This window comes from Dinoponera quadriceps, unplaced genomic scaffold (assembly GCF_001313825.1).
Source record: "Dinoponera quadriceps isolate SergipeBrazil2010 unplaced genomic scaffold, ASM131382v1 scaffold386, whole genome shotgun sequence".
Taxonomy (NCBI): Eukaryota; Metazoa; Arthropoda; class Insecta; order Hymenoptera; family Formicidae; genus Dinoponera; species Dinoponera quadriceps.
In genome coordinates this window covers 126356-151250 of record NW_014554505.1, presented here as the reverse complement: position 1 = coordinate 151250, position 24895 = coordinate 126356, and the positions used below count along the sequence as shown (strand labels likewise).

Sequence of the window (24895 nt, the reverse complement as noted above, 5' to 3'; positions counted from 1 at the left end):
GATCAAACGAAAACTCACTTTTCTTTTCAATTTCAATTACAACGTAATTTTCGCTGTGTTCCGAGACACATAATCAACCTCTTGAATTGCGTCCGACTTTGAATCTTGTTCTTTATTTGTCGCTGCGAGGGAACGTAATCTTATCGAAAAAGCCGAGAATGAATTAAACGTTTGATCTGATAATTGAATGTTTTCCTCATAAAATTTGATATCACCGATAAAATTATTGTTACCTGGTTCCTCGGGATTGCGAGATTCGGTCGGTTCGCTCGTCGATCAATTTTTGGTGAAATCTCTCGAAATTATCCGGTCCTTTCTCGAGAGATCGAGATTACTCGAAAATATCCGTTCGCCCGAGCACGACGCTCCGTCTTTTCGGAAAGTTTCGTAAAATTGTTAACGTATGAACGGACCGAGTGTGACCCTGCAATGAGCGATAACGAAGAAGCGGGAAGAGACGGAAGGGAGTCCTCCCGATAAAGGCACGGATAGCCCGACTTGGGGGAGCAAGCAAGTGCTTTTAATGACGCGGCGCACAGATGTAATAATAAAAGTATATTAGATAATGACTTTTTCATTTCCTGACGGGCTAGAGAACAGCCGGTGTACACCGCGCTGCTGACGCGCCTATGCGCGTAGATCCGTATTCTCGGCGAATAATCGCCGCTGAACGCTATTAAATCCGAGTCTTGATATAATCCCGGCCGCGGGAATTGACACCGAAGGACTCTGACACGCGTGTCATCTCCTGTTCGTCCGGCAGATTCTTTTATTTCCGTTTTCGTGACGCAGCAAATAAACAACCCATTCCGGCCCACTTCACGATTATTCACGATTATTCACTGAACGAGTTGTGTCAGGTTGCGTCTCGGTTGTCCCGGGGTTTCAATGTTCAGATTCACGTCACACACATTCTTTTGTGAAAAAGAAGAGCAGCCAACGAACCTCAGCACTTTTTCTTACGATCCTCGTCGACGTTGTGGTTTAACATTCGACTCGAAGAAGCGACGCTTTAATGTTATCTTGGGAATTCGTATCTTTCGAAACGTCCAGGTATATATACGTAAAATTGTAACCGTACAGACGACCGAAGATCACCTGATTCGTTAAGAATACAATGTTATACGATCAGAGATATACAACAACGGAGACGTTGAACATTCCACACAACTGTGTCGCTTTTCAAGCGATCGTTTATTAGGAGCGCAATACACATCGGTGTAATCAGAATCATTCGCACACTAGCCTGTCTCGTGGCGCGCGCGCGTGTTGATACGCGATAATCTGTCGGAGCTGATTAATCGACAGTCTTCGCAAGAGAGAATGAGAAAGAGAGAGAGATGGAGAGCGAGGAGGGGAGAGAAGAGAGAGAGAGAGAATAAGAGAGCGAAAGCGCGAAAACAGCCTTATCGTTTATCGGCCACAAGTAAAATTGAGGGAAATTGAGTCGTTCATCTCAGAAAGGCTTTCACGTTCCCAAAATCTGAACATACTGTTAAGTAAATTTCTTTGTGAATACCCAGACATAATAATTTCAAAATATTTAAAAAATACAGATACTAAATATTTTGTGACTATTCAAATGTCCGAGAAACAGCTTTGCGAAAGTTTGATATATATTCGAGAATATTTACAAAGAATATTTTTGATAAATAATTTTATAAAACATGGTTTTACTCAAGTGAAATCATGTTTTTATTATTTATAAGAAATATTCTTCATAAATATTCTTGAATTGTTTATCATACATCTTTTTAATATCCGATTTTCCCGAGCATTTGAATATTTGTAAAATATTTAATATCTATATTTTAAAAATACTTTATAAATATCGTGTGTCTGTCTAGGTAATGCACAATATTCCCAATAGCCTTATTCATTCAAGGAAACTATAAAATATCCTTATAAATTAGCATCGATTACTATGTTTATTGTTCGTTTTCAATGATCAAAGATTAAACGAGACTGTCTTTCTAAAACAAACGATTCGGCAATCGAAATAGCACCTTAAAAACCGTATCTTACCTTGCCCACCGAAGATAACTCCAAACTCCATTTAATCTAATCAGCGATTAACCTGCTAAGGCATTTATTTCTAATTATATAATTTGTCCGACAACAACCGAAAAGTTAACCGAAAATTTATGTATATGTCAGCGGAATAAAGCAATTGAAGGGCTCGGTGCAAAAACCGGTCAGCTCCTTTAAGAAAAAAATTATTTTTTTATTAAAACTGACATTATCGATAAACTTTTTGTGTCCAAAAATGTATTAACAAAGCGATCTTGACATATTTAAACGATTTTCGTAAAAAAAATTTGCATAATTTTGCAAAACAGTTTTTTTTTGTTGATACTGAACAATTTCAAAAAATGGAGCTGATCGGCTTTTTGCACCGAGTCCTTTAATTTATGGACTGATTGCAATTTCAAGTACACGCTACATTATGTACGTCCCACAGTTATAGCTAGAGTTAAATATGCAACTTTCGACCTTATGCGCATACGCGTAAGGTTGAAAATCGCGTAACTCTCAATCTAAGGAATGATTAGGCATACATAACGCAATATATATACGTTACAAAGAGAGAACGCGAGAATCTCTTGCCCGTTTTAACGGCAACAAAACCGTCTTTCATATTCCACATCGGCGACTCTGAGTTAATCGTCAATTAGCTTAATCGGAACTTGGGTGAACTCTTAATCATCTTTAATCAATTGATCACGCGGAGAGAAGCGGCACGGGCGGTGATGATCGCGCGTCTTCACGCGGCGCGTCGCTCTTTACTTGTCTACTGTTTCGTTCTTCCTCGCGCGAGGATCTAGACATCGCGGGACTCCGCGTCGAGACGTTTCTCGCTCTCGGCGCGGCAGGGCCGGCCGTCGTATAATAAGAGGATCATTATGCAGGCGACGCTTCGATTTGCGGTGGACGTAAAGTAGGACGTGAGGTCCGCACGCCGGTCACACGAGTTCTCTCTCCACGGCAAATCGATATCGGTTTGAAAATAGCCGCTCTGCAACGTGCAACGATGTCGCGTCACGTATCGACGTGCTCGCGTGCAGGTATGTGTGTATATGCTGTATCCATGCGTGTGATACGTATGTATGTATGTATGCACCCCGGATCGACATTTAACGCGAACCAATTTCGAGAACGGTCGCAACTTTGTCGCCGTGCGCATTGTCGCGTTCCAACTCGCGTATATACCACCGCCAATAGCGCTTAAAATACTCTTACAAAAGGCGACACGCGGCTCGTCGATACATCCGTCGGCCTCTCGCGAGCACGAAGTAGTCGAGCAATAGTCGCCGATCGTCGTTGATCTTCATTGACACAGTTAATTGCATGGCTCGACGACGAACGGCTTTGAGCTCACGCGAAAGACGCAACGAATCGGCGAGTCGCGCGTCATGAGCTCTCTCCGTCTGTTTTTTTTCTTTTCTTAGGCTTTACTTGCTCCGACGATGAACAGAGAGAGAAAAAGAGACAATTGGGAGAGCAGTAGACGGATTGCGGATCGTTTCACGATCGTCGTCTCGCCGTTTCGTCGGACGCTACGATCTGTTTGTCGGTTTATCTGCCAGCAGCAGCAACCACGTGCTTGATACGTATCGCATTTTTATTTCTCAATGAAGCTATAAAAAGGCACATTAAAAAATTACACGTTGACCTTAATGAAGGTTTGAAGGTAAAGCAATCAATTGCATACATTGTCGCCGTGTCTCACCGCGATGACAATAACGATGAAGTGAGAGTGGTTAATTCGTTTTACAGGTGACGACGGGGGAATTAATAATGCGAAATCATCATCTCATGTCGTTAATACAGCGCGTAGACAAATATAGTAAAAGGAAAAGAATCGATTCTCTCTCTAAAGTGATTAGGGATCTACGTTTTTCTAAATGTATCGAGAATAGCCAGCCTGAAAAGTACAACCAAAAGAACGTTCGATATAAGCGAGTGTTTAATGATATATATTGCGACTTCTTTTCGTGTTAAAGCGCTCCTGTTAAATCAGGTGTCCAGTTGCCGGCGTGTTCTCCGATAAATTTCCATTCAATTCGATCGATTCGACACGTCGAATTGCGAACAACGTTGTTGCTCCGATTTCTCTCTCTTTTGTTTTTTAAATTCTTTTTCGCCCTTTGTCGACGACGAGAATCCACGAGGAAGGCCGTTTTAAAACGAAAAGAGCCACGTTAATTTGACAATTATTATTATTATATATATTATCTATTATAATTTTTTTATTTCTTATAATTTAATGCTTTTTATCGTTCTGTATTTATATATTTATATGTATATTTATATATAAAACACATAGCTATGACATACCAAATTGTGTTGTTTAGCAATGCGACTCCGATATTCAATGTTCCGCTAAATGCACATGCATAAAATTATAAAAGCGACGATGTACGACCATTTTGATTAGAATTATTCTCGCGTACATAACGTGTATAGGAGCTCCGTAGATAGATATATATATATACAAGTTTTTGAGTTAAGCTTAGCCGACAATGCAATTGCTATATGCGAACTTAGATCTGCCGGATATTTGAACCGTGAGTCGATTAGAGAATCAAAGAGAGATTATCGCTAAGAAGATTGCATTCCAAAGATACACAGTACATCGGGTCAATTGGTCGAGTCGCATTGAGAACCGAGAAACCAAAAGAAAACGTGATATATTCTCTCTCGTGAAACCATTACATAATCTCCAAGGTATTACCGCTAAACTCAAAATTTGTTTTCGAAGCTGTCCTTTAGAACTCGACAAACGAGACTTACACTCTAAGAAACAAGATATGAACGTGATAAATATTAAAAAAATTAACAATTACAAAAGTAATATAGTCCGCGCGTCGCGCCGAATGTTCAGATTTGACGCCGAGTGAAACGTGATTTGCGACAGTGATAACACGGTTAAATATAATAAATTCACCGTAAGCGTTCACTCGGCGCGAAATCGTGCCATTCGCGCGCGAGTCTAAAAAAATTCAAATATTCTTCCAAATCTGCAGAGAATCGTGATATTTGGGTTTCATATTAAGGGGGAAACTCTCTCTCGTTAGTCATTACAATTTTTTCTTCTTCTTCTTTTTCTTTATAATTCTTCAATGCGATTTTCCCTTAGGGCGATGCATATTTAACAATTCGTTAAAAGCTAGTTTATATAATATTATGTCCCAAGTTAGTGTGTTTCTTAAAATATATGGCAGTCATTCGAACGCAAACATACGCGTTTGCAGGAAAAAGAAGTAAATACTGCAGTGCGATAAAAAAAAAAGAGAGAGAAGAAAATGATAATGAAAGCGATATATCCTAAGCGATTAACACGGCTGGAATCCACTTCCCGTTCTCCTTGGAACAATCGGAGATTATATCGTTTCTGTGATGCCAGAAATCGCACGAAACACGTACAATAAAACGAATTAATATGTGACCAAGTTAATTTTGCCATAAAACCGAGCTCGCATGCGAGCCGTGTAAAATAATTATAAATTACCATAAACCACGCGTGTATGTATGTGTGGTTACGGTGCGTCTACACCGAACCATGTTTTTCTCGCGAAACTAAAAAGTTAAAACTCGTCTTCCGTATCAAATAAATTGAAAAGAACACCACGCAAAAATGCATCGCGGAAACTTACGACGAAATATTTTGTACCATAAAGAAGACATCGTTCGTTTCACCGAATGACAGGCAGAAATGATCGCGCACTTCGATGTGTATGGACAAGACGCGCGCGACATGCACACGTAATTGTGACGAAATAAAATCCCGTGTCAATAAAGTCTCTGAGCACGCTAACGTGGGACATCTCAAATGTCTCTTCTCTCGTCAACTAGCAATATTGCAAAGTGTCCAAAAATTCATTGAAGAACTAAATTTAATTAGACTTTCAATTAGCCTACACTTGCATAATATCAACATATAACTGTTATATATCTCCGTTCTTCATACGTAGGCGTTTTTCAAAGACCCGTTCGATCCATCCTTCAATTCATTTCGTAACACCGTGGCCATGTCTTCTAATTTTATATTAGCGTTGCTTTAACCATGTAGAGCGACGAAACATTTTCTCTTAAACACGATGTGTTGTGCAGACGCATTACGAGCGGCTTATACCGGACTTCACTGCTCCAGTTTAGCTGAAAATTAGCAAACGTAAAGGCGCAATGAGTAATCGTGTCGTCGTGGACTGCTAGATCTGTCACGATCAATCACTGTTTTTGCACGTTTCACAAATTTCGCAATGACAAAGTTGCAAGAGACAAAAGACGTGATATATGCAAAAAATCAGTTAAAGTAAAATCGCTAAAGTGTCTCACAAGTTTCTTTTTTCATTTTCCAAGCTAATTCTCGATGGGCTATGTTTAACCAAATCTAATGTCAGCAAAGTAAATTAGAATAGACCTTAGTACTCCGTCTTTGAGGAGTCACTAGGATTCGTAGAGTGTCGTGTTTCGTAAGCGTCTCAATTTCGAGACGCACAGACGATCAATTACCTCTACAGTAAAGGTTCCTGGGAATATTCTGATAGCAGAGAAAGCGTGAAGAATAAATGACGACGTCAGAAGCGGTGATGGAACACAGCTACAATATAGTTTAACAATGATACACAATGATCCGAGTATCTACATATAGTACACTATATATGGTGCGAAACGAAACAAGTATTCGAAATGAAAGCGATAGATAGATAGATAGATAGATAGATAGATAGATAGATAGATAGATAGATATATAATATAAATATATGCGAATAACAAGCACCTATTATTTAACTGTTGAACAAATGTAGGGGCGTAGAGAACAATTGTGTTTCACATATCGCAGCAATGTCGCCGCGCGAAAACTGTAATCTCGGTAATCTGTAATATTCGCGCGATAAAGAGTTCTCTTGAGCCACCGTTATCGTAGTGGATCGATCGATGAGCGTTCTATCGTGAGATTCAAGGAAGTTGTATATGAAACACAGAATGCTCTACATACATAAATTTTTCTCGTCACTTCAAGAGTAATTCTGTAGTCATTCCGCATTCACAATTGGAAGAACATTCCCGTTATATTTTCCAGAAGCTAATTATAATAACGACAAAATAAATAAATAAAAAAAAAATTAGAAGAAAACAATTGGAATGGACGATCAATCAATCAGTCAATTAATCGTGCAATAAGTACGACGGTAAATGGATCTAGAATTGTGTGCGACTCACCGCGTCTCTAAATGTTGTTCCAATTGTGTACTGTTTCTTATGTTCATTGGTTTCGCTTTCTACTTTTTGGCTTTTCTAAAATATGATAAATGAAACATGATCGAATGCGACAGGGTCGATGAGCGGATTTCGTATGAGGGAGAGTGAGGGCACACGTGTGTCTAGAATCATCGACTTATGCTTTACGAGACGAGACGTCCATCAATCGTGAATGAATGAATGAATGAATGAATGAATGAATGAATGAATGAATAAATGAATGAAGAATGAATGAATGAATGAATGAACGAACGAACGAACGAACGAACGAACGAACGAATGATGACAAATAACGTTTTCTCTACGATAGCCGAGTGCAAAATATTGACTATCGTAACGGTTAACGAATCGCAAAACAGTATCTTGTAGCAATGAGAAACACAAAAAATTAAGAAAGAAAATATTCTTCCGCAAAGGGAACAGACAACGTTGCTGAAGGACAGCGATGGAAGACGACGAGAACGCGTGTATATTCTTAATTGCTAACAGAATATTCTCTAGTGGACTTATCGTGGACGTACTCGAGAGGACGAAGCGAATTAACGAGACAACAGGCATCTTCGCGCGGAATTAGCGCGCCTCTCGACTTGGAATGCTGCAAAACTCACGATTTATATATTCGCAGTAGTGCGAGTGCATCCGTCTCGTTAGAAATCGATTCTGGGTTGATAATATTACCGGAAAATTATCTTTCGTTTGCGTATCCATATCAGTTCTCGAGTACGGAGTACGGTCTTAAATCTCCGCGAGATTACCCGACGTATATACTTACTTCTTCTTGAGAGTGAAGAAACTACGCCGCTTGGTTTCGGCTTGTGTCGGAGCGGGCAAGGTGTGAGCCCTGGATGTACTCGCACCCGATGTTCCCTGTGCTGCCTGATTTAATGCGGACACCCAGTCGATCATTTCCGCGTCGTCTTTGGCCTGGAACAGGAAGTCGGATCCGCTTTGCGACCTGTAAAAGAAGAAAACGAGCCGTGATAACGTTACAAATTATCTTTATCGCTAAAACGCCCCACAATATTGGTCAATAGTAATACATTGACGTCATGTTGTATTATTCTCTGGGTATGGTGCGATATACATGACGCTAACTATACATTCGGTGAAGCGGGATACACTTACTTGACTCGGAAGACATGTTTCTTCTTAGTGTAATCACTCGCTACGGTAATAGTCGCGCCTCGTAAATCAAGAGGAGTCTCTCCTTTGTACGTTTGATCGGGCGACGCTTTGTACGACTTCTGATCCTTATATACATATAAGTTTTGTCCGCGTACGACCATGTACACTTTGTCCCAGGAGCGGTTGGATGCCTTCTTCGTCGTGCTCTCCCACTCGTGCTTCCGCTGCAACGGTCCCTCGAACTCGTCGTCGCTCGGGCTACGTTGTTCTGCAAGAAGAGCGACCGATTATTAACGTTCGTACATCCATTCGGTAAGAAGCGACCTTCTAACATTCGCAATATATTATCAACTATACGCGAGAGAAGGGGAGCAACACCAGCCGGTACTCCTCGCTTGGGATGGACGATAAAGCTGCAAATTCAATATCAAGATTCCTCAAGATTTGGTCAATCAAACAAAAAGCGACTTGGACGATTTCACGCACGAGACTCCGCCGCTAATTAGAATCGCACGTCGTCAATCGAGTATAGTGTCTCTGATTCCCGAGTGGTAACGTCAGTTATACAGAAAACATTCTGTTCCTGCAACTGAATGGGGACCAGATAAAAGGTCGGTGACAAGAAATGATATCTATGTTAACGTGATTGGGAACAATCGTATGAACACATTGAGCTGCACTAAAACTCAGTTAAGGAGGTTGTAGATGAAATAAATTTAATAAGAATTCGATGAAACTTGCATTACGTATACATTAAAATATTATCAAACTGCTTGTGCAATTAGAAAAACCATTCGAGCTGACCATTCAGCTGAGATATTTGCAACTAAAGTTGACACTTTTATACGTTCCTTGAGAGATTAGCGTAGTATTTTTAATTTTAATTTGTAATATCTTCTAATTTAAAAATAAGATTCTGATGAAAAACTATTATGATATTAAAAATTAATATGTAGACATTATACACAAATATCAGAATTGTTCTCTAGTAATTCTCACAATCAAGTTTTCGTCTGGTCCCCAGACAACGGAAAATTCAGTTACACCAACGGAACTGTTTCTTCCATGTGTACTGTCACATGCCGACCACTGTGTGTGTGTATGCGTGGACCGTCGATTTTCCGTGTTTCGCGTTCTCAGTAAGCAGTATATATGTATAAAAATGCGGATGAGTGTGAATAAACACGACGGATTTGCATGGTCTGTCGAAATGAACACGTCTATCGGGTGAACGTGTGACAGATCGAACTACCGCGTAAGTTTCCTCTCTCTCTCTTCTCCACTTACCAGGAATGCTGTGCTCATCATCACTCACGCCACTGCGATCTAAACTCGGCGACTTGGCGGATTTTCTCCAGCGGAAGCTCCTGAATGGTGACTTGCTGCGGCTTCGCTCCTTACGCCTTAAAGTACCGGACTCGGAGCCGCTTCCGCCTTTCGGAGCTTAACACGACGTACGCAACACACATGACATTATTAGCTACTTACTCTCGGCACCCTGACCCTCTCTACCTAGCTTGTAGCAGAATCGATCGGCTAAACAATTTGTCGCTAATAGTCCTCGCGTCCTCTCTCGTATACTACATTATGCTATTTCTTCCTCTGCCCTCTAACTACATGCGGAGAATTTAACGAGTAGACACACTTTCATGCAGCATGCTCATGCGGGAGACGCTAAACGGCTACTGTGTGTAGTCAGTGGATGAAAATTTGCGACACTTTTTTCCTCCGAACGAGCCAGCAACGCATCCGGTATCCGATAGGAAAATCTGTGTTTTTTTCAATAATCCCCAGAATATTATCGGAAATTACCAGAATACTAATTTCCTTATCGGATATCACCGCCTCTCTGAGGCTCATCGCGGCAAAAGTGTCATAAACCTTTCCTCCATTGACTGTGTATACTTGTTGTCAGACTGAATATAAAGGACAAGAGAAAATTGGATTGATTGCAACAGCGTGTTTGTTATATAAATGGTCGTGCGTCCGCGTGTCAATTGGGCCTTGACATCTCATCCTAAACTCCGAGTTGTGTTCATTAAAACGAATAATTAATTTATTCTTACGGCGTTTGAAACGACAAAGTTACTCCCTGCACAATATCTCTCATGTCTTATACCACGAAGTGATCTAACAACGAACCGTTGCGCTATTCATAGCGTAAACAAAAGTAGAACGTAGGCTTGTTATGTTATTAAAAAATCTCACGTATTCGTAGATTATAACGATTCGTGACTCGAGTGCACAAAATATTCGGGATGGATTCTTATTGCGTAAAAACGTCGGAAACGCCGATCGCGATACAGACGTTGCCGACGGTATCGCAACGCGCACCATCCTGGTCCGGTATTGCGGTGGTCGATTTGAAGATGCAGGAACTATCGTCGTGCGATTTCTCAGGGAAATACTTGGTGCTGCTCTTCTATCCATGTGATTTCTCATTCATATGCCCGACCGAACTCATCCAGTTTAGCGATCGCGTCAACGAATTTCGCGCTCTTGGTAACGATAAAACTTCTTATATATATTTCTTTAGTACAGCTTTAGTGACTTAATCATCAGTTAGATGTTTATACGATCAATGGAAAGCAGCATGGCACTCAACGCGTTAATTATCGCAAGTTTCACCAACTATATAACTATCGAGTCCATTCTTTATATTTCTTTCATGAATTTTTTTACAAATATTTCTTTCCTTGTACAGTATATTTCATCAATGCTATCCCACTCCCTAGACATGGTAACATTGAAAATGTCCAATTAGGCGTGCTATTTTGGAACATTTGTGCGTCTCGACTGCTATTTTGGTAAACCATTGGCGATTCATCAAATGATCAACAGTCATGATGCACGAATAACACTCTTAACTGGAAATGTCCGATGTCCAGGGAATGGGACAGCATTGATGGAGTCTACTGTACATGAATTTCTCATACTTTGATACACAGACGCGGAAGTGGTGGCTGTTTCTACGGACTCCGAGTACTCGCACTTCGCCTGGATAACGACGCCGCGGAAGCAAGGGGGTCTGGGGGAGATGCGAATCCCGCTGTTGGCCGACAAGAGCCACCAGATCGCGGGGGATTACGGTGTGCTGGACGAGAAGCAAGGGACCGCGCGTCGGGCCTTGTTCGTCATGGATCAAGACGGAATCATACGCCACGCGACGATCAATGCCAAGGCGATACCGCGATCGGTGGACGAGGTACTTAGAGTTGTGAAGGCTTGCTGCTTCGTGGACAAATACGGGCCCGCGTGTCCCTACGGGCCGCTGCAAGCGAAGAACGCGTCCGGCGAGGATTATTTCAGCACGATGTAACAATTTGTTTGACGATGCGTCGTTCGTTTCGTTTATTTCGTTCGTGATAATTAAGTAAGCGCGGCTCGGCCGCTGCGATGACTGCGCGCGGGTCGCGGTAATGTGTCGCGAGTGATGTAATAACTGACGTCAATAAACGGTCTCCCGTGTAATTCCAACGTGACACAGGTCACAACGAGCGTGAACACTTACTTGTCGGTGTTGTAGGTAGACCACGCGGCGAAGTCGGTGACTTCGCGGACTTGGCTGAGGTCGGTGCGACAGGTGGGGTTCCTCCTTCCCGTAAAGTCAGTTGCGTGGGTTTTTGAGCATGCACTACACCACACCAATCACAAAATCATGCTATGTATTACTCTGGTATACACATCGTGCGCATGTGTGTGTGTGTGTGTGTGTGCGCGACGTTACGAAAGCATCGTATATTGCATTCATCGCGACAATACCAATATTAATTATCTCTCGATCAATACACGGCTAACTACACAAGGCGTGCCTCGCGTTAGAGTTGAACCATCGAAAACGAAAAAAATAGAAAAGAAAATTGGAACGACCAATTACGGAATTATTCTACCGAACAATTGGCAACAGTCGTATGCATTAGAGATGTACGAATTATTCACATTCACGCGAATTAAAATTTGCATATTTAAATATATTTTCATGATATCAAAGGAATCTATGGATAATTGAAAAGCGCTAACATTTGTGATAATTTTTAATCGTTTGATATAAATATCGAATATTAACACTTCAACGGCCGCTCACACAACATGTGTGCGATAGCCGGAACAACTGTTACTGTCCGCTCACACAACATGTGTGTGATGCTACCGCCGAAGAAAATATTGCCGGCTCCTGGCGACATTTGACTGCATAGACGTGCGGCCGTTAAAGTGTTAATATCGCGATATCACAAAATCAATGCTATTCCTCTAATACCGGAATCCTCCCTCGCTATTTTTTATGTTGAATTCACAATTATATTGTTAATTAAAAATTATGTTTCGACGATTCGATTCGGATGAAATTTCGTCGACTCGGTTCGATATTCGGAATCGAGAATAAAAAATGAGATTCGATTCGACATCAAAGATCCTTGATTCGCACATATCTAGCATGCGTATCGCAAAGACACATTGAAAACTGGACACGTACACAAAGGACATAAACTCGTGCTTCCCGTATTCGATACGACGGACGAGGACGAGATATTCCGTGCGGAGCTTACCTTTTAGGCAAGGTATTTACGTATTACCGTTCCTATGCTCGACCGTGATCGCACCGTGACGAATGAGATGAGAAACATGATTACAGCACAGATGTACCTACCGGGCCGGCGGCGTGAATGAAATGGCTCGCGACGGATCATCGAGCAGAAATGACATTATGAATTAACGATAACGACAGATGTGCTACAAAGAAGACAGTTGGTCGAAAACGTTACCGAACTATCGCTACGCGTGACTCTGTTACCGTGCGTGCAAGAGAGATGAACAATGTAATCTAATTGTCTATATTATCAGCCTGCAGCAGGTGGCGGAAAGAGCATCTCTCAGGAGTAACTCGGTCATAGCTCCCTGCTGAAGAAGATGTTAATAAAAGCGTATAAATGGTGATTCGTGTGGGTGAGAGAGAAAGAGACAAAGGCTGAGAGAGCGAGAGTGATAGGTGCAGAATCTGGAATACGCTAGGGACGCTGAAAGAATGTGAGAGACATTATCGTGTGGACTTAACGCTAACGTGAATCTGAAGAGCAAAGCCGTCGTTAAATGCCGCTACTAGGCTGCAGTAGGCATGACTCACGATCCATCACCAGTTTGGAAAATGATTGGGGGCAACCTGTACGATCGAGACTCGTAGAAAAGTCGCGGAGACATCATACATATACATATATATATAGTCAGTGTAAAAGTTAATTCTTACACATTACGATAATTTGAACATATATCACGTGACACTCACCTTCCTTGGGCTTGTCTTGAGGCTGTGGTGTACGTGTGGAAGCCTTGCGATGTGCCACTGTGGTTCGTGCATTCCGTGCCGCATTAGGGTGCATTCAAGGGGCAGAGGGAGGAAGGCGACGGGGCGACGGCGGCGGCCGTGATGATGGTGGTAGTGGTAACATAAGGACGTGGGCGACGGATTCGATACGGATTGGAATGAGGTATATTCAACGTAGGTGGGTGGGAGGAGGCAGAAATAAACGTGCTGTTAGCGATGTCATGCTTATATACGAACAAACCGTATTCGTAATTCCAAAACACTCGGGAGCGTTATTGAGTTATCACGCGACGAGAGAAAGATCTCCCACTATTTTAGTGGATTTAGTCGTAACACCAAGTCATCACACTGTACTCGCGGGTCCCTGGCTCTTTTAATCTCTTTTCGGGTTACATCTGCTACGTCCAGAGACCGTTATCGCGACAAGTCAACAAAAGTTATACGAACAAGCGTGATCCCGGTAAAGAAAGCTTTCGACATTATATTCCAGATGCTTATCGAATATCGACCGGCATGTTACACTCGATATCAACATTCCCTTCAGACTAAATGCGAGATCGCACGATTAGAAAATGAGGTAGGCAGTAGGTACGATCGGCAAATCGTCGGCAGTATCGATTAGTAAACCCAAAAACATGTGTTATGATAGGTGTAGTTATATTACCGTGTCCTTCGTCTTCTCCGGCGCGTTCTCCGCTCGTTACTCCATCTGTTTCGGCTCTGCGACAAAGCAAATTCGTTCGTGAGATCGCGTGAGAGACTGTGTATAGTCGTGTGCGAAAAAATATCGACGCGTTACCTTTCACTGGGTGGTTCGTCTGGACTAGTAACGGGCGTCGCCTTAGCCAAACGCGCGGCCTCCGCTGCCGCCGCTTCTTCCTTCTTGCGTCTCTCCTCTTCTTCTCTTTCTTGCTCCCGTCGTTTTAATTCCTTCAACTCGAACTGCATTGAGAGAAAATACGATGAGATTTATATATGTATATATAAACAGAACCACATAATCCGCATTCGTAAATTATATATACACGCGAGTATCATCATATAATTATACCACAGAGACCGCGACAAATTTGCATATTAAGTAGCGTGCACCACGATAGGGAAGTTCTTGTTATTCCCGTTGATTTGCCAAAGTTCCCAATTACGATGTCCTGCACTTAGTCACGGAACAGCCGTGGATATCTACTCACAGTAGTAAGTCGGTGCAAGGCACTAAACCTTTCCTCTTGAGCAGCTGCCGATTTTTCGAAGGCTTCGTGCTTCTTGATCAGGTTCTCAACCTCGTCGATAGTGTGCTGCGGAGACATTCGTTCATAAGAGATCCGTTCATAAGCAAGAATTCAACTCGACGTCTGAAAACGATTACTTACACCAAGTTCTTGGCTCATAAGATACGGCTCTTGAGCAATTAACCATGCTTCGGCAACCGCCGCGTCTCGGGCGAATTGGTAGACTTCCAAGACTGCAGTAAGTAAATAAGAAAGTATTAGGGAAATATGAAATCGAGTCCACAAGTCGCTGATAAATGCAAGATTGTGCATTTATCGGGGATATTATTGAATATCATTGATCAATTTTCGTCGACGTTATCACCAGAGCGCACATATGCGCATATCGACCATATTCACAGTGAGTCAATGACCAGTACAGTAGGCAAGGGGCATTAAAGTTGTTCTTAGAAAGGCAATATAAAGACGTTAAGCGAAAAAATGGCAAGATTTAATACAGACGAGGTAATTCTAATTCTAGTGAAGATGTAATTAAACCCATGACACAGGGACGTATTATTCCGATAAATTCTGATAGTCATGATGCCGATAGTGAGCAAACAACGGATTTTGAATGGGAAGAAAAAATTTGCCAAAAGTGTATAAATTTTTGAGCATTAGTAATGTAAACAAAAATGCTAAAAATGTCACCAGAAAGAACATTCTTGAAAATGGGGATAGAAACCGGAATTTAATATTTTACGTTGCTTTTATCACAATATAAGTTTTATGTGGACAACATAATACCTGTAAACACTTAGGAGGCAATATATGGATTTTTAATCACGATTTAATCGTTCACATAATCTAAATATAGAATACTTATCTCTTCACTTTGAAAAATCGTTAAAATAACGCTCAAGTGAAAAGATTAAATTGTATATACTTTTTATATATTTGTACTTGGATTCAGTAAAAAAATCATTTTAGTAACAAGGGTATATTTTTCAAAGGCATGTAATGATACGTGCAAGTGGCTTAAGTACGCCGTGAGTAGCAAATGAATTGTAATCCTTACTGAGCTGTAAATTCTCCCAGCGTTCCTCCCATCGGTGCAACAGCGCGTTTCTGTGGTCCGTTAATGCGGCCAGTTTCTCCTTAATCTGCGCGCTCGCGTAATGGTTTCTAGCTAACAGGTCCTTGCCGAGATTGATGCACGCCATCAGATTATCCTCCCTGGCGTCGATCTCCGCCTTCAGGCTCTGGTGATTGTTCATGAGCAGCTCGACGCCGGCGACGTCGCGCGGCTTCTCGGACGTGTTCATCTGGCGCACCACGTCGTCCATCCAGATCATCAGCGTTCTGACCATGTTGAAGAACTTGAAGAGGTCGCCGGTGTCCTCGAGCTTGGTGCGTCTGCCTTCGCACAGGGACTGCAGATTGTTCCACGCCGCGACCACCTCGGCCTCGCGATTCGTGATCTCCTGCGCCTTGTCGCCGGCGTAGCTCGCCTGCAGTTTAGCGGACTCCTCCTCGATCTGCGTCACCTGGCTCTGCAACGTCGACAGATCCTGAATGAAGTTGGCGTGCTTACGCTGGAGCGCCGACACCGAGCCGGCGTCGCGGCCCAGCTCGTCAGACATGGCGTTCTGTTTCTCCAGGATCCTGCCGAGCACGTCCTTGCAGTCGTGGAAGAACTTGTGCAGCTCGCGACTGGCCACCAGCATCTGAGTGCGGGTCTCGATCAGCTCGAGCAGGTCCTGCCAGACCTCGTTCAGACCGTCCTTCCATTCGGCGATCGTGGCTGCGTCCGAGTGGCCGGTGGCGATCAGAGAATCGGCGATGCCGTTGACGGCCTCCACCCTTTCGGAGCCGATCGCCTCGGTGTCGCGGGCGAACTCCTTGAATCTCTCCCACAGCAAGGTGACGTGATCGTAATCCTGGCCCAACTCGTGGCTGCTGGCGACCAATTCTCTCTCCGCGATCCACTGCTCCAGGTCGTCGACCTCGCGATTCAACATGAACAGCTGGAGCGCCTCGTCGAGTTTCGCGCGACGTTCGCCCGCGAGATCCTTCAGTCCGGCGTACAGTTTGTCCACCTGCGACTGCTTCACCGCGATCTGATCGCCCAACGGGTGCTGATCGTTGATAAGCTGCCGGGCGGTCTCCCCGAGCTGGCGGATCGTCTCCGCGTAATCCTCGACGGCGTGCTCCAGCGATTCGTGCTTCTTCATCAGGTTCTGCGCGGAGATCTCGTCCTTGCCGCGATCTTCGACCATCATGTACAACTCCTGCTCGCTCATCCACGACTCGGCCTCGGTGGCGTCGAAGAAGTACTGCTGCGCCTTCTCGTTCTGCAGCAAGTGCCTGTTCCTGTCGTCGACGGCGTCCTTCAACTCCCGCCACTTCTCCGTCAGCTCGGATATCAGCTTCTGGAACTCGGAACTGTCCTCGTGGCCCTCGTCGATCAGCTTCTGCCCGTTGTTGCAGACCAGATTGATCCTGGGCTCGTGATTCTCGATCTCGGTGCGCAACGACTGATTCTTCTTCTTCAGCATGTGAACGTTGAACAGCGAAGTGCCGTATTCGCTGCTCGTCGCCTGCGGCATCTTCTCCGCGATCCACAGTTTCTCGTCCTCGACGTCGCGCCGGAACTGGAAGGCCTCCTTCTTCTTCTCCAGGTGCCGTTGGCGGTCGATCAGCGGCGCCTTCAGCTGGGCGAATCGCTGGGCGACCTTCTCCTTCTTGCACTTGATCTCCTCCATCTTGTCGTCGGGCACGGTGCGCTGCAGGTGTTCAGCCTGCTTGTCGAGCTCGGTGACTTGTCGCGCCTTCACCGCCATCTGCGTCTCGATCATCTGTTGCTTCTGCATGAGTATGTTGACGGACGCGAGGTCGGAGCCGGTGTCGGTGCTCTCTATCTGCTTCTCCAGCTCGTTCATCCACGAGTCGATGTCGTCGCAGGTCTGGTGTATCAGTACTTCGCGATTCGCGTCGAACAGTCGCTCGCCCTTGTCGTGAGTGGTCGTCTCCAGCTCCACGAACTGGTCGGCCAATTCGGCCACCTTCGGCTTTATGATCTCGGCCAAGTCCGGCTTCTGCTGGATCAATTCGTCGGCGGCCTGCTGCAGCTGCTGCAGGCGGTCCTTGTTGCTGGCGATCTCCGCCTCGAACGCCTGATGGCGGGTCCACTTGCTGTGAACGGTCTTGGCGCTTCGGTACGTCTCGTCTTGGGCAGTGATATGTTTCTCTTGCACCCACTCGCCGAGCTCCTCGCAGTCCTGCAGGAACATCTGCAGCTGCAGCTGATCCTTCAGCTTCTCCATCAGCTGATTGGCCTTCTCGCGATTCACCCGCCGGCGCTCGTTGATGCTCTCGGCCTTCTTCTTCACTTTGTCGGCGGCGAAGTGTCCCTCGTCGACGAGGCGGCCGGCGAACTGCACGACCGAGTTGATCTTCTCGTCGTTCGCGTCCATGGTGGTCATGAAGGCCTCGTGCCGCTTGATCATGTGTTCCGCTTGCTCGAAGTTCGCCGGCGTCTCGTCCTTGGCGAGTATGTGTTCCTGCTGCGACAGCAACACCTCGGCCTGTCGCGCGTCGCGGTCGAACACCTGCAGATTCAGCGAGTTGGACAGGAGATTCTGCCGGTTCACCCACATCTGGTGCAGCTCCTCCCAGCCCATCTTGAGCGCGTTCAGCCTCTCCCGCAGGAACATGTACTGCGTGTCGCCGTCGCCGGCCTCCGTGGTCAGCCTCTCGCCGTACTCCATCATCTTCTGGTAGTCGTCGGTGTAATTGTCGATCTCCTCCTTGATGTTCTGATGCTGCGTGAGCAGTCTCTCGGCGTCGGCGAGACTGGTCGGCGTGTCCTCGCTGGCGACGTCGGTCTGCGTCTTCGTGAGCCACGCTTGGAAGTGGTCGAGGTCGCGCAAGAACCGATGAAGGTCGCCGGCCTCCTCGAGCTTAGCGTCGCGCTCCTTCAGCATCTGCGTCAGCTGCTCCCAGATCAGATGTATCTGCGCGATTCGCTCGCGTATCACGGCCGCCTCCTCCGGATGCTCCTGCTGTATCACCTGAGCCTCCTTCTCCAGGGCGTCCAGCTTGGCCTGTATCGCGGCCAAGTCGCGCTCCATGCCGCTGAGTCTTCGCTGCAGGGTCATCACGCCGGTCAGGTCCATCTCCAGACTGTCGGTCTGCTGCAGGATGCGCTTCTTATCCTCGATCCAAGACACGGTCTCGCGACACTCGATGTGGAAGGTCTGCACGCCGTGGGCGGAGTTGAGCTCCTCGCGCTTGCCCTCCGCTTTCTCGCGCAGCTCGGCCCACTTCTGATTCAGCTCGTTTTGCCGGGCGATTATCTGCTCCGAGTTCGGATGCTCGACGTGCAGAAGCTGCCGGGCGAGCTGATTGACCACGGCGACGCGGGAAGCGTTCGCGTTCATCTCCTTCTCGAAGCCGTTGTACCGGTGCTTCATGATCTCCACGTCCTCGATGTCCTTGGCGGGCACCATCGTGTCGAGCATCCTGTTCTTCTCGCCGATCCATTGCTCGACCCCGTCGGTCTCGCTGAACACCTTGTACAGGGACAACGCGTCCAGCAGCCTCTGCTTGCGCAGCTTGGCCAGCTCCAGCAGCTCCTTGTATCGGGAGTCTATCGAGGTCAGTCTCTCCAAGACCTCCGGCGACTTGGCGTCCTGCTCGCCCAACGAGGACGCCTGCTGGTGAAGCTGTTCGATGGTCGTCGCGTAGTTCTTCAGCTCGTCCGTCACGTCCTTGTGCTTCTTCAGCAACGACTGCGCGTTCGCCTCGTCCCTGCCGACGTCCTCGGACGAGACGAGCCGCAAGGTGTCCAGCATCCAGATGTCGATGTCGTCCGCGTCCGCGAAGAGCTGGTGATAATCGACGGCTTCCTCGAGGCGTTTCCTCCTGAAGGCCGCCAAGTCCAGCAAGTGATTCCACATGGCCAGTATCTCCTGAAGTCTCTCTTGAATACGGTCGGAGCCGAAGTGCTGTTGGCGCACCAGCTCGTCGCCGACCGCGGCGACCGACATGAGCTGCGGCTCATGCGACTGTATCTCATTCTCCAGCGCCTTGTGCTTGGACAACAGCAAGTTGATGGTGGTGAGATCGTGGCCGATGTCACCCGTCGACACGATCTGCTCCTTCTCTTTGATCCAATTCTCCTCGTCGGCCATGTCCCAATAGAATTGCCACAGCTTCCGAGATTCCTCGAGCCTGGCACGACGCTCGACCGCCAGTCTAACCAGCTCGGCGTACGCGCCCTCGAGTTGTTGCACGCGCTCGACGATGATGGTCGGGTCACACGGTCGATAGCCTTCTCCATGCTCTAGGAATCTCTGACTCTGTTGGACAACGGCCTTGACGCGCTCGCCGAGCACGTTGATGTCCGCCTCGACGAGCGAATGCTTCTGCAGCAGATCCTCCACGCCCATCAGGTGCTTGCCGTAATCGTCGGTCAGCAGCCTCATCTTGATCTCCTCCATGCTGTCGAGGATGTACAGCATCTCCTGGAAGTTCTGCTGCAGCTGCAGCGACAGCTCCAGCCGCATTCGCCGGGCGCGCAGCAGCTCCAACAGGTAATTCCACAGTCTGAGTACGTTGTCCTTGCGCGCGTTGATGCGCTCGATGTCGTGGTAATTCTCCGCCTCGAGCTCCTGCGAGACCGCCATCACCGCCTGCACGCGCTCCTCGTACGCGAATATGTCGGTCTCGATGGCCTCGTGCTTCTTAGCGGCGGCCTCCACCGCGGCCAGGTCGAAGCCGAAGTTGTCCTGCGAGACCAGCCGTTGGTTCTCCGACAGCCAGGTCTCGCGCATGCTAGCCTTCCGATTGAACCGAGCCGCCAGCTGCTCGAGCTTTTCCTGACGAATCAGCTCCTCTCGCAGCGCCAACTCGCGCTCGTGCTCCGCCTTCTCCAGTCGCTCCCAAGCCTTGTTGATGTCGGATATCATCTTGCCCTCCTTGGGTGTGTACGGCTTCTGGTTGTTCGCGCGCATCTTCGACTGCAAGGTGAACAACAGCACCTCCAGGTTGCCCTTCTCCACGAACTTGGGCGGCTTCTCCACGGTGCGGTAATTCGAGAATTGCGAGAGCTGCGACTGAACACCAACCAGCGAGTTGGCGAATCTGCGATCGCCGAGGGCCTCTATGGTGGCCTCGATCCAACGGAGCAGGTCGCTGGTGAGGCTCTCGTACTCGTGTATCATGCGGTCGTTCTCCATCGCGATGCCGACCACCTTGCCGATCCTCTTACCCTGCACCGTCTCCTGCTTCATCTTCGAGAAGTAATGGTAGTATGTGACAACGTACGTTATGATGGACTTCTCGTCCGGATGATCGACGAAGATGTCCTCGGCGTCCAAGAGCTTCGTAAGACCGAGCTTATCCTCGGCGACGTTGAACGCGTTGTTCAGATTGTAGATAGCGTTCGACTTGGAGAGCTTCTCGAATTGTATCAGATCCGGACGGTGCTTGTGAATGATGGCGTTGAAGGCCAAGCCGTCGCGCCACGAGGTCGTGAAATTCCTCACGTTCACGTTATGGTAGCCCGCGGTCTTCATCTGACACCACAGCAGTAGGGCGTCCTTCGCGGACTTGGTCTCCTGATTGTCCGTCTCCTCGATCGTGATATCCTGGATCTGGAATCGCAGGATTATCGTCCAGATCAGGCCCAGGCTGAGCCGCGGATTACCGTCCACGATATCGTGCGAGCCCATGTTCTCCAGATGCACCCGCTGCTCGCGCAGGAACTGCAGCGCCTTGTCCACGTTCTCCAGGCAATGTATCCGCATCTTGCCCTTGGTGGGCCGCGGCAGACGCTCACCCGACAGGATCTCCAGCAGCCTGATCAGCATCTTGCCGTCCCGCAGATCGACGTAGAGATCGCCGATCCGGCAGGAGCACCGCACTAAGTGGGAGTTGACCCATTTCTGGAAAGTCTTCTTTTGCACTAATTCACGCTCACCTGGTGGAGAAGGTCACGAGGATGGTTGGTCTTAATGTTAGCCGTTTAAAGAGCGAGTCGGTCGACGCTTCGTCAAGCGCGAGCGTATTATTTATTTGCTATTGATTTCAGGCGTAATTAAATTACGCGTGGTTGATATGAATCATGAATAATTACATTCTATTAATAGAGAGACAGACTCGAGAAACAATTAATGTAAGATTACCTCGAAGATCGAGCACTATTTTATCAAAGTCCATCTTTCAAACACCGCGATGTTTCGAGATGTTTATTGTAGATATTGTAGATTCTCACTTTTAAACGCATGAAAAACAACGATCTATATTATTCTCGTCGATTGATCCGGTCAATGTACTAATTGGTTCAACTGTTCTGAATGTATTTGACGCTTTTAATTAAAAAATGCATTGCACGCGCGATTTTAATGACCACCATTCTCAAGCTAGTTCGAGATACAACTGCTGAGAACATGCTGAAAATTATCAAATTCTTGATTACGCGCGATTATCAGAAGGATGTGGCATTGATAGCTCGGCCGTACAATTTCCTAGACGCAATCCGTAGTTTCTAGCAGCCATTCATCGCAATCACGATATAGTTCTTCGAGATCAAACATAGACAGAACATTAAGATCGTCGTATTCATCGTGGAAGAAAAAAAATCAAACTCTCTCCTGTCCGGAAATTTTCGGAGTAAAAAGAGCCTACCAGAGAAAGAGGGAAGCACTAATCGTATGTAACGTAAATGTAACGCGACAAAACGGTATGCAAAACGTTAATCGGTTTACCAGCTAACGCCTTGATGCGTGAGCGCTCGAAAAGTCTCGAACTCGAGTTTCCCCCGTCGTATTCGTACTCGTCGACAATCTCTTGTTGTAGCGTGGGGTCCCAACCCCCGCGCACCACCGAGATGTCGGTCGTCATTTTGTCAATCAGACCAACAGCTCACTTCTGCCTAACCCCTTAAAAGGGTGCACCTGAAGCAAAAGAGAGTACCGTCAAGTACCATCCGTTCTCTCCCCTGCGAACATGATGTATTACCTTATGTATTACGTTATATGTTACTTTACGCATTGCATCTATTCGATCTCACGGGTCTGAGAGACGCGTAGCCAGGCATAAAATAAACGAGGACGTATAATAATCATAGGAATCTCTTCCTCCTGCTGCCCACGCGCTCGCGACGGGCGAGCAACAACGCCCAGAAACAGAACGTGTCTCGGCGAGCTTACTCGGTCACAGCTCGCGACGGTCTTTCCGCGTGCAGATAAGAATTGCAAGGTAATCTTATCTTCTCCGCTTACCTGCACGGCGGAGGTCTAACGGTGCTTAATAATTAAACAAATAACGGAGAACAAGGGAGAGACTTTAGACGCAGATCGATGTTGTGTAACGACGCCCGATTGTAACGTGCAGGGGGACGCTTTCCTCCGCTTATTTCCGCCTTCTTCGGTATACCGTACGAATTTTACAGTGTCACGAAGCATCGTGACGTTGCGCCGTTAAACATACACCAGCCGCAAGTCATACGCTCGCTCTTTCACGTGTGTCTGCGTTTTAATAAATGCGTTTACGTGTCCGCGCGCGCGCGCCGCGTGGGAGACGCTCGACGACGTTACCACCTCACCAACGATTACATCACGCGAATGATGTCACACACGCGAAATACACACCGCATAGCATCGGCGTCGACGCCGGGCCCCGACGTGTAAAGGCCAGCAACGGCAAGGTAAATGTTCGCCGGCTGACATTGGCGTAGCGTCGTCTTTCACGAAATACCGTATGTCGTTGGCGTATCGGTTCCTTTTTTTTCTTCGGTTTTCGCACGCGAATCGCGGTCGCCTTGTAATTTAATTTGTTATGTAAAATGCGCCACATGCTATCTCGGTGAGAAGTAAAATATCACGGTAAATAATTTGGCTTAAATATTTTCTACGCGTCGACTCTCCACAAATGTAAATATATATAATTATATTTGGAAATATAATATATTATAATATAAAATTATGCACAGGCTGTTTCATAATACGTCGGCATAATTTCAGAAATGAATTCACGATATAAAAATAACGCAAAACGTTCATACAAATATTTGTCTTATCTGACCTTCATTCCGAGGTTTCGTGACAGACGTTTTCATGTTTCATTAATTCTCGTTACAATCCGAGCTAACATAGCGTCTTCACACACTCCTGTAGTTAAAGAAAGTGACCACACCTTAGGTTTGAAAGCCTTCTGAAGGTCTTATCACTGATCTTTTAATACGTTCGAATATTCCGGGTGTTGTTCTGATTCGATGCCAACCTTCTTCAATAAGCTGGCGGAATCAGCGTTGTCTATTGTTGTATTGTAAACCATAGATTTCAAATAGCCGTATGTGCAAAAATTCGATGGATTTAAATTTAGTGACTTAATAAAATTAATAAACCTAACAAGCATTAATGAAATACGAAAATATCTGTGACTCGGAAACAAAGTCAGTAAATGTTTATATAAACTTTTTGCTATTTCTGTGTTCTGAATTCATTTCCGAAATTATATCCACACGTTATGAAACACCCTGTGCATATTGCTGCACTGTGCAACTTGAAAGAAGAATTCGTCATGTAAAGAAAATGCGACCGAGAGCTGCATTTTTCTATCAATCTCATAATTGCACATATGGTGATTAGCAGAATTTCGCATTTTTTAATTTAGAAACTCTGTTAATTTCTATTTTATAACGATTCATTTTGCAATTTTCATTTTATAAGAATAAAATTGAAAATTTAATCATAAGATGATATAACGTAAATTCAGATCACGGGTTATATTTTTAATTAAACTATTTTCTCGTCCTCATTTAAATTTCAAATTAATCGCGCGCAAATAGCTATTCGCGGTCAACGCTAGTTTACCATGAGAGACCGAGAGAGAAATTCCGTCATCATCATGATTCAAGCATTAAGACAGGGCGGCATAATTTCGGATGACGCCCACGATGAAACGCTTC

General features: G+C 45.7%; 1 protein-coding gene across 4 annotated transcripts in view; it reads right to left on the bottom strand.

Annotated features, from left to right (window-relative positions):
• Positions 1 to 3604: 3604 nt before the first annotated feature.
• The window catches only part of LOC106751600 (spectrin beta chain), a 32884-nt gene continuing 11593 nt past the window's right edge, over positions 3605 to 24895 (bottom strand). Inside the window, exons 2-13 of one of the 4 annotated variants that reach the window (XM_014632535.1) lie at positions 22692 to 22880; positions 15998 to 21904; positions 15082 to 15173; positions 14902 to 15006; positions 14511 to 14653; positions 14376 to 14431; positions 13673 to 13729; positions 11903 to 12025; positions 9679 to 9834; positions 8392 to 8659; positions 8039 to 8221; positions 3605 to 6159 (exon numbers count right to left, since the gene is read on the bottom strand). In XM_014632535.1, coding sequence (XP_014488021.1) covers positions 6156 to 6159; positions 8039 to 8221; positions 8392 to 8659; positions 9679 to 9834; positions 11903 to 12025; positions 13673 to 13729; positions 14376 to 14431; positions 14511 to 14653; positions 14902 to 15006; positions 15082 to 15173; positions 15998 to 21904; positions 22692 to 22827 — 7230 coding nt within the window. In that variant the 5' untranslated portion in view covers positions 22828 to 22880 and the 3' untranslated portion in view covers positions 3605 to 6155. The remainder of the gene's footprint in view (positions 6160 to 8038; positions 8222 to 8391; positions 8660 to 9678; positions 9835 to 11902; positions 12026 to 13672; positions 13730 to 14375; positions 14432 to 14510; positions 14654 to 14901; positions 15007 to 15081; positions 15174 to 15997; positions 21905 to 22691; positions 22881 to 24895) is intronic. The other 3 variants (XM_014632536.1, XM_014632538.1, XM_014632539.1) reach the window with 3 other exon arrangements.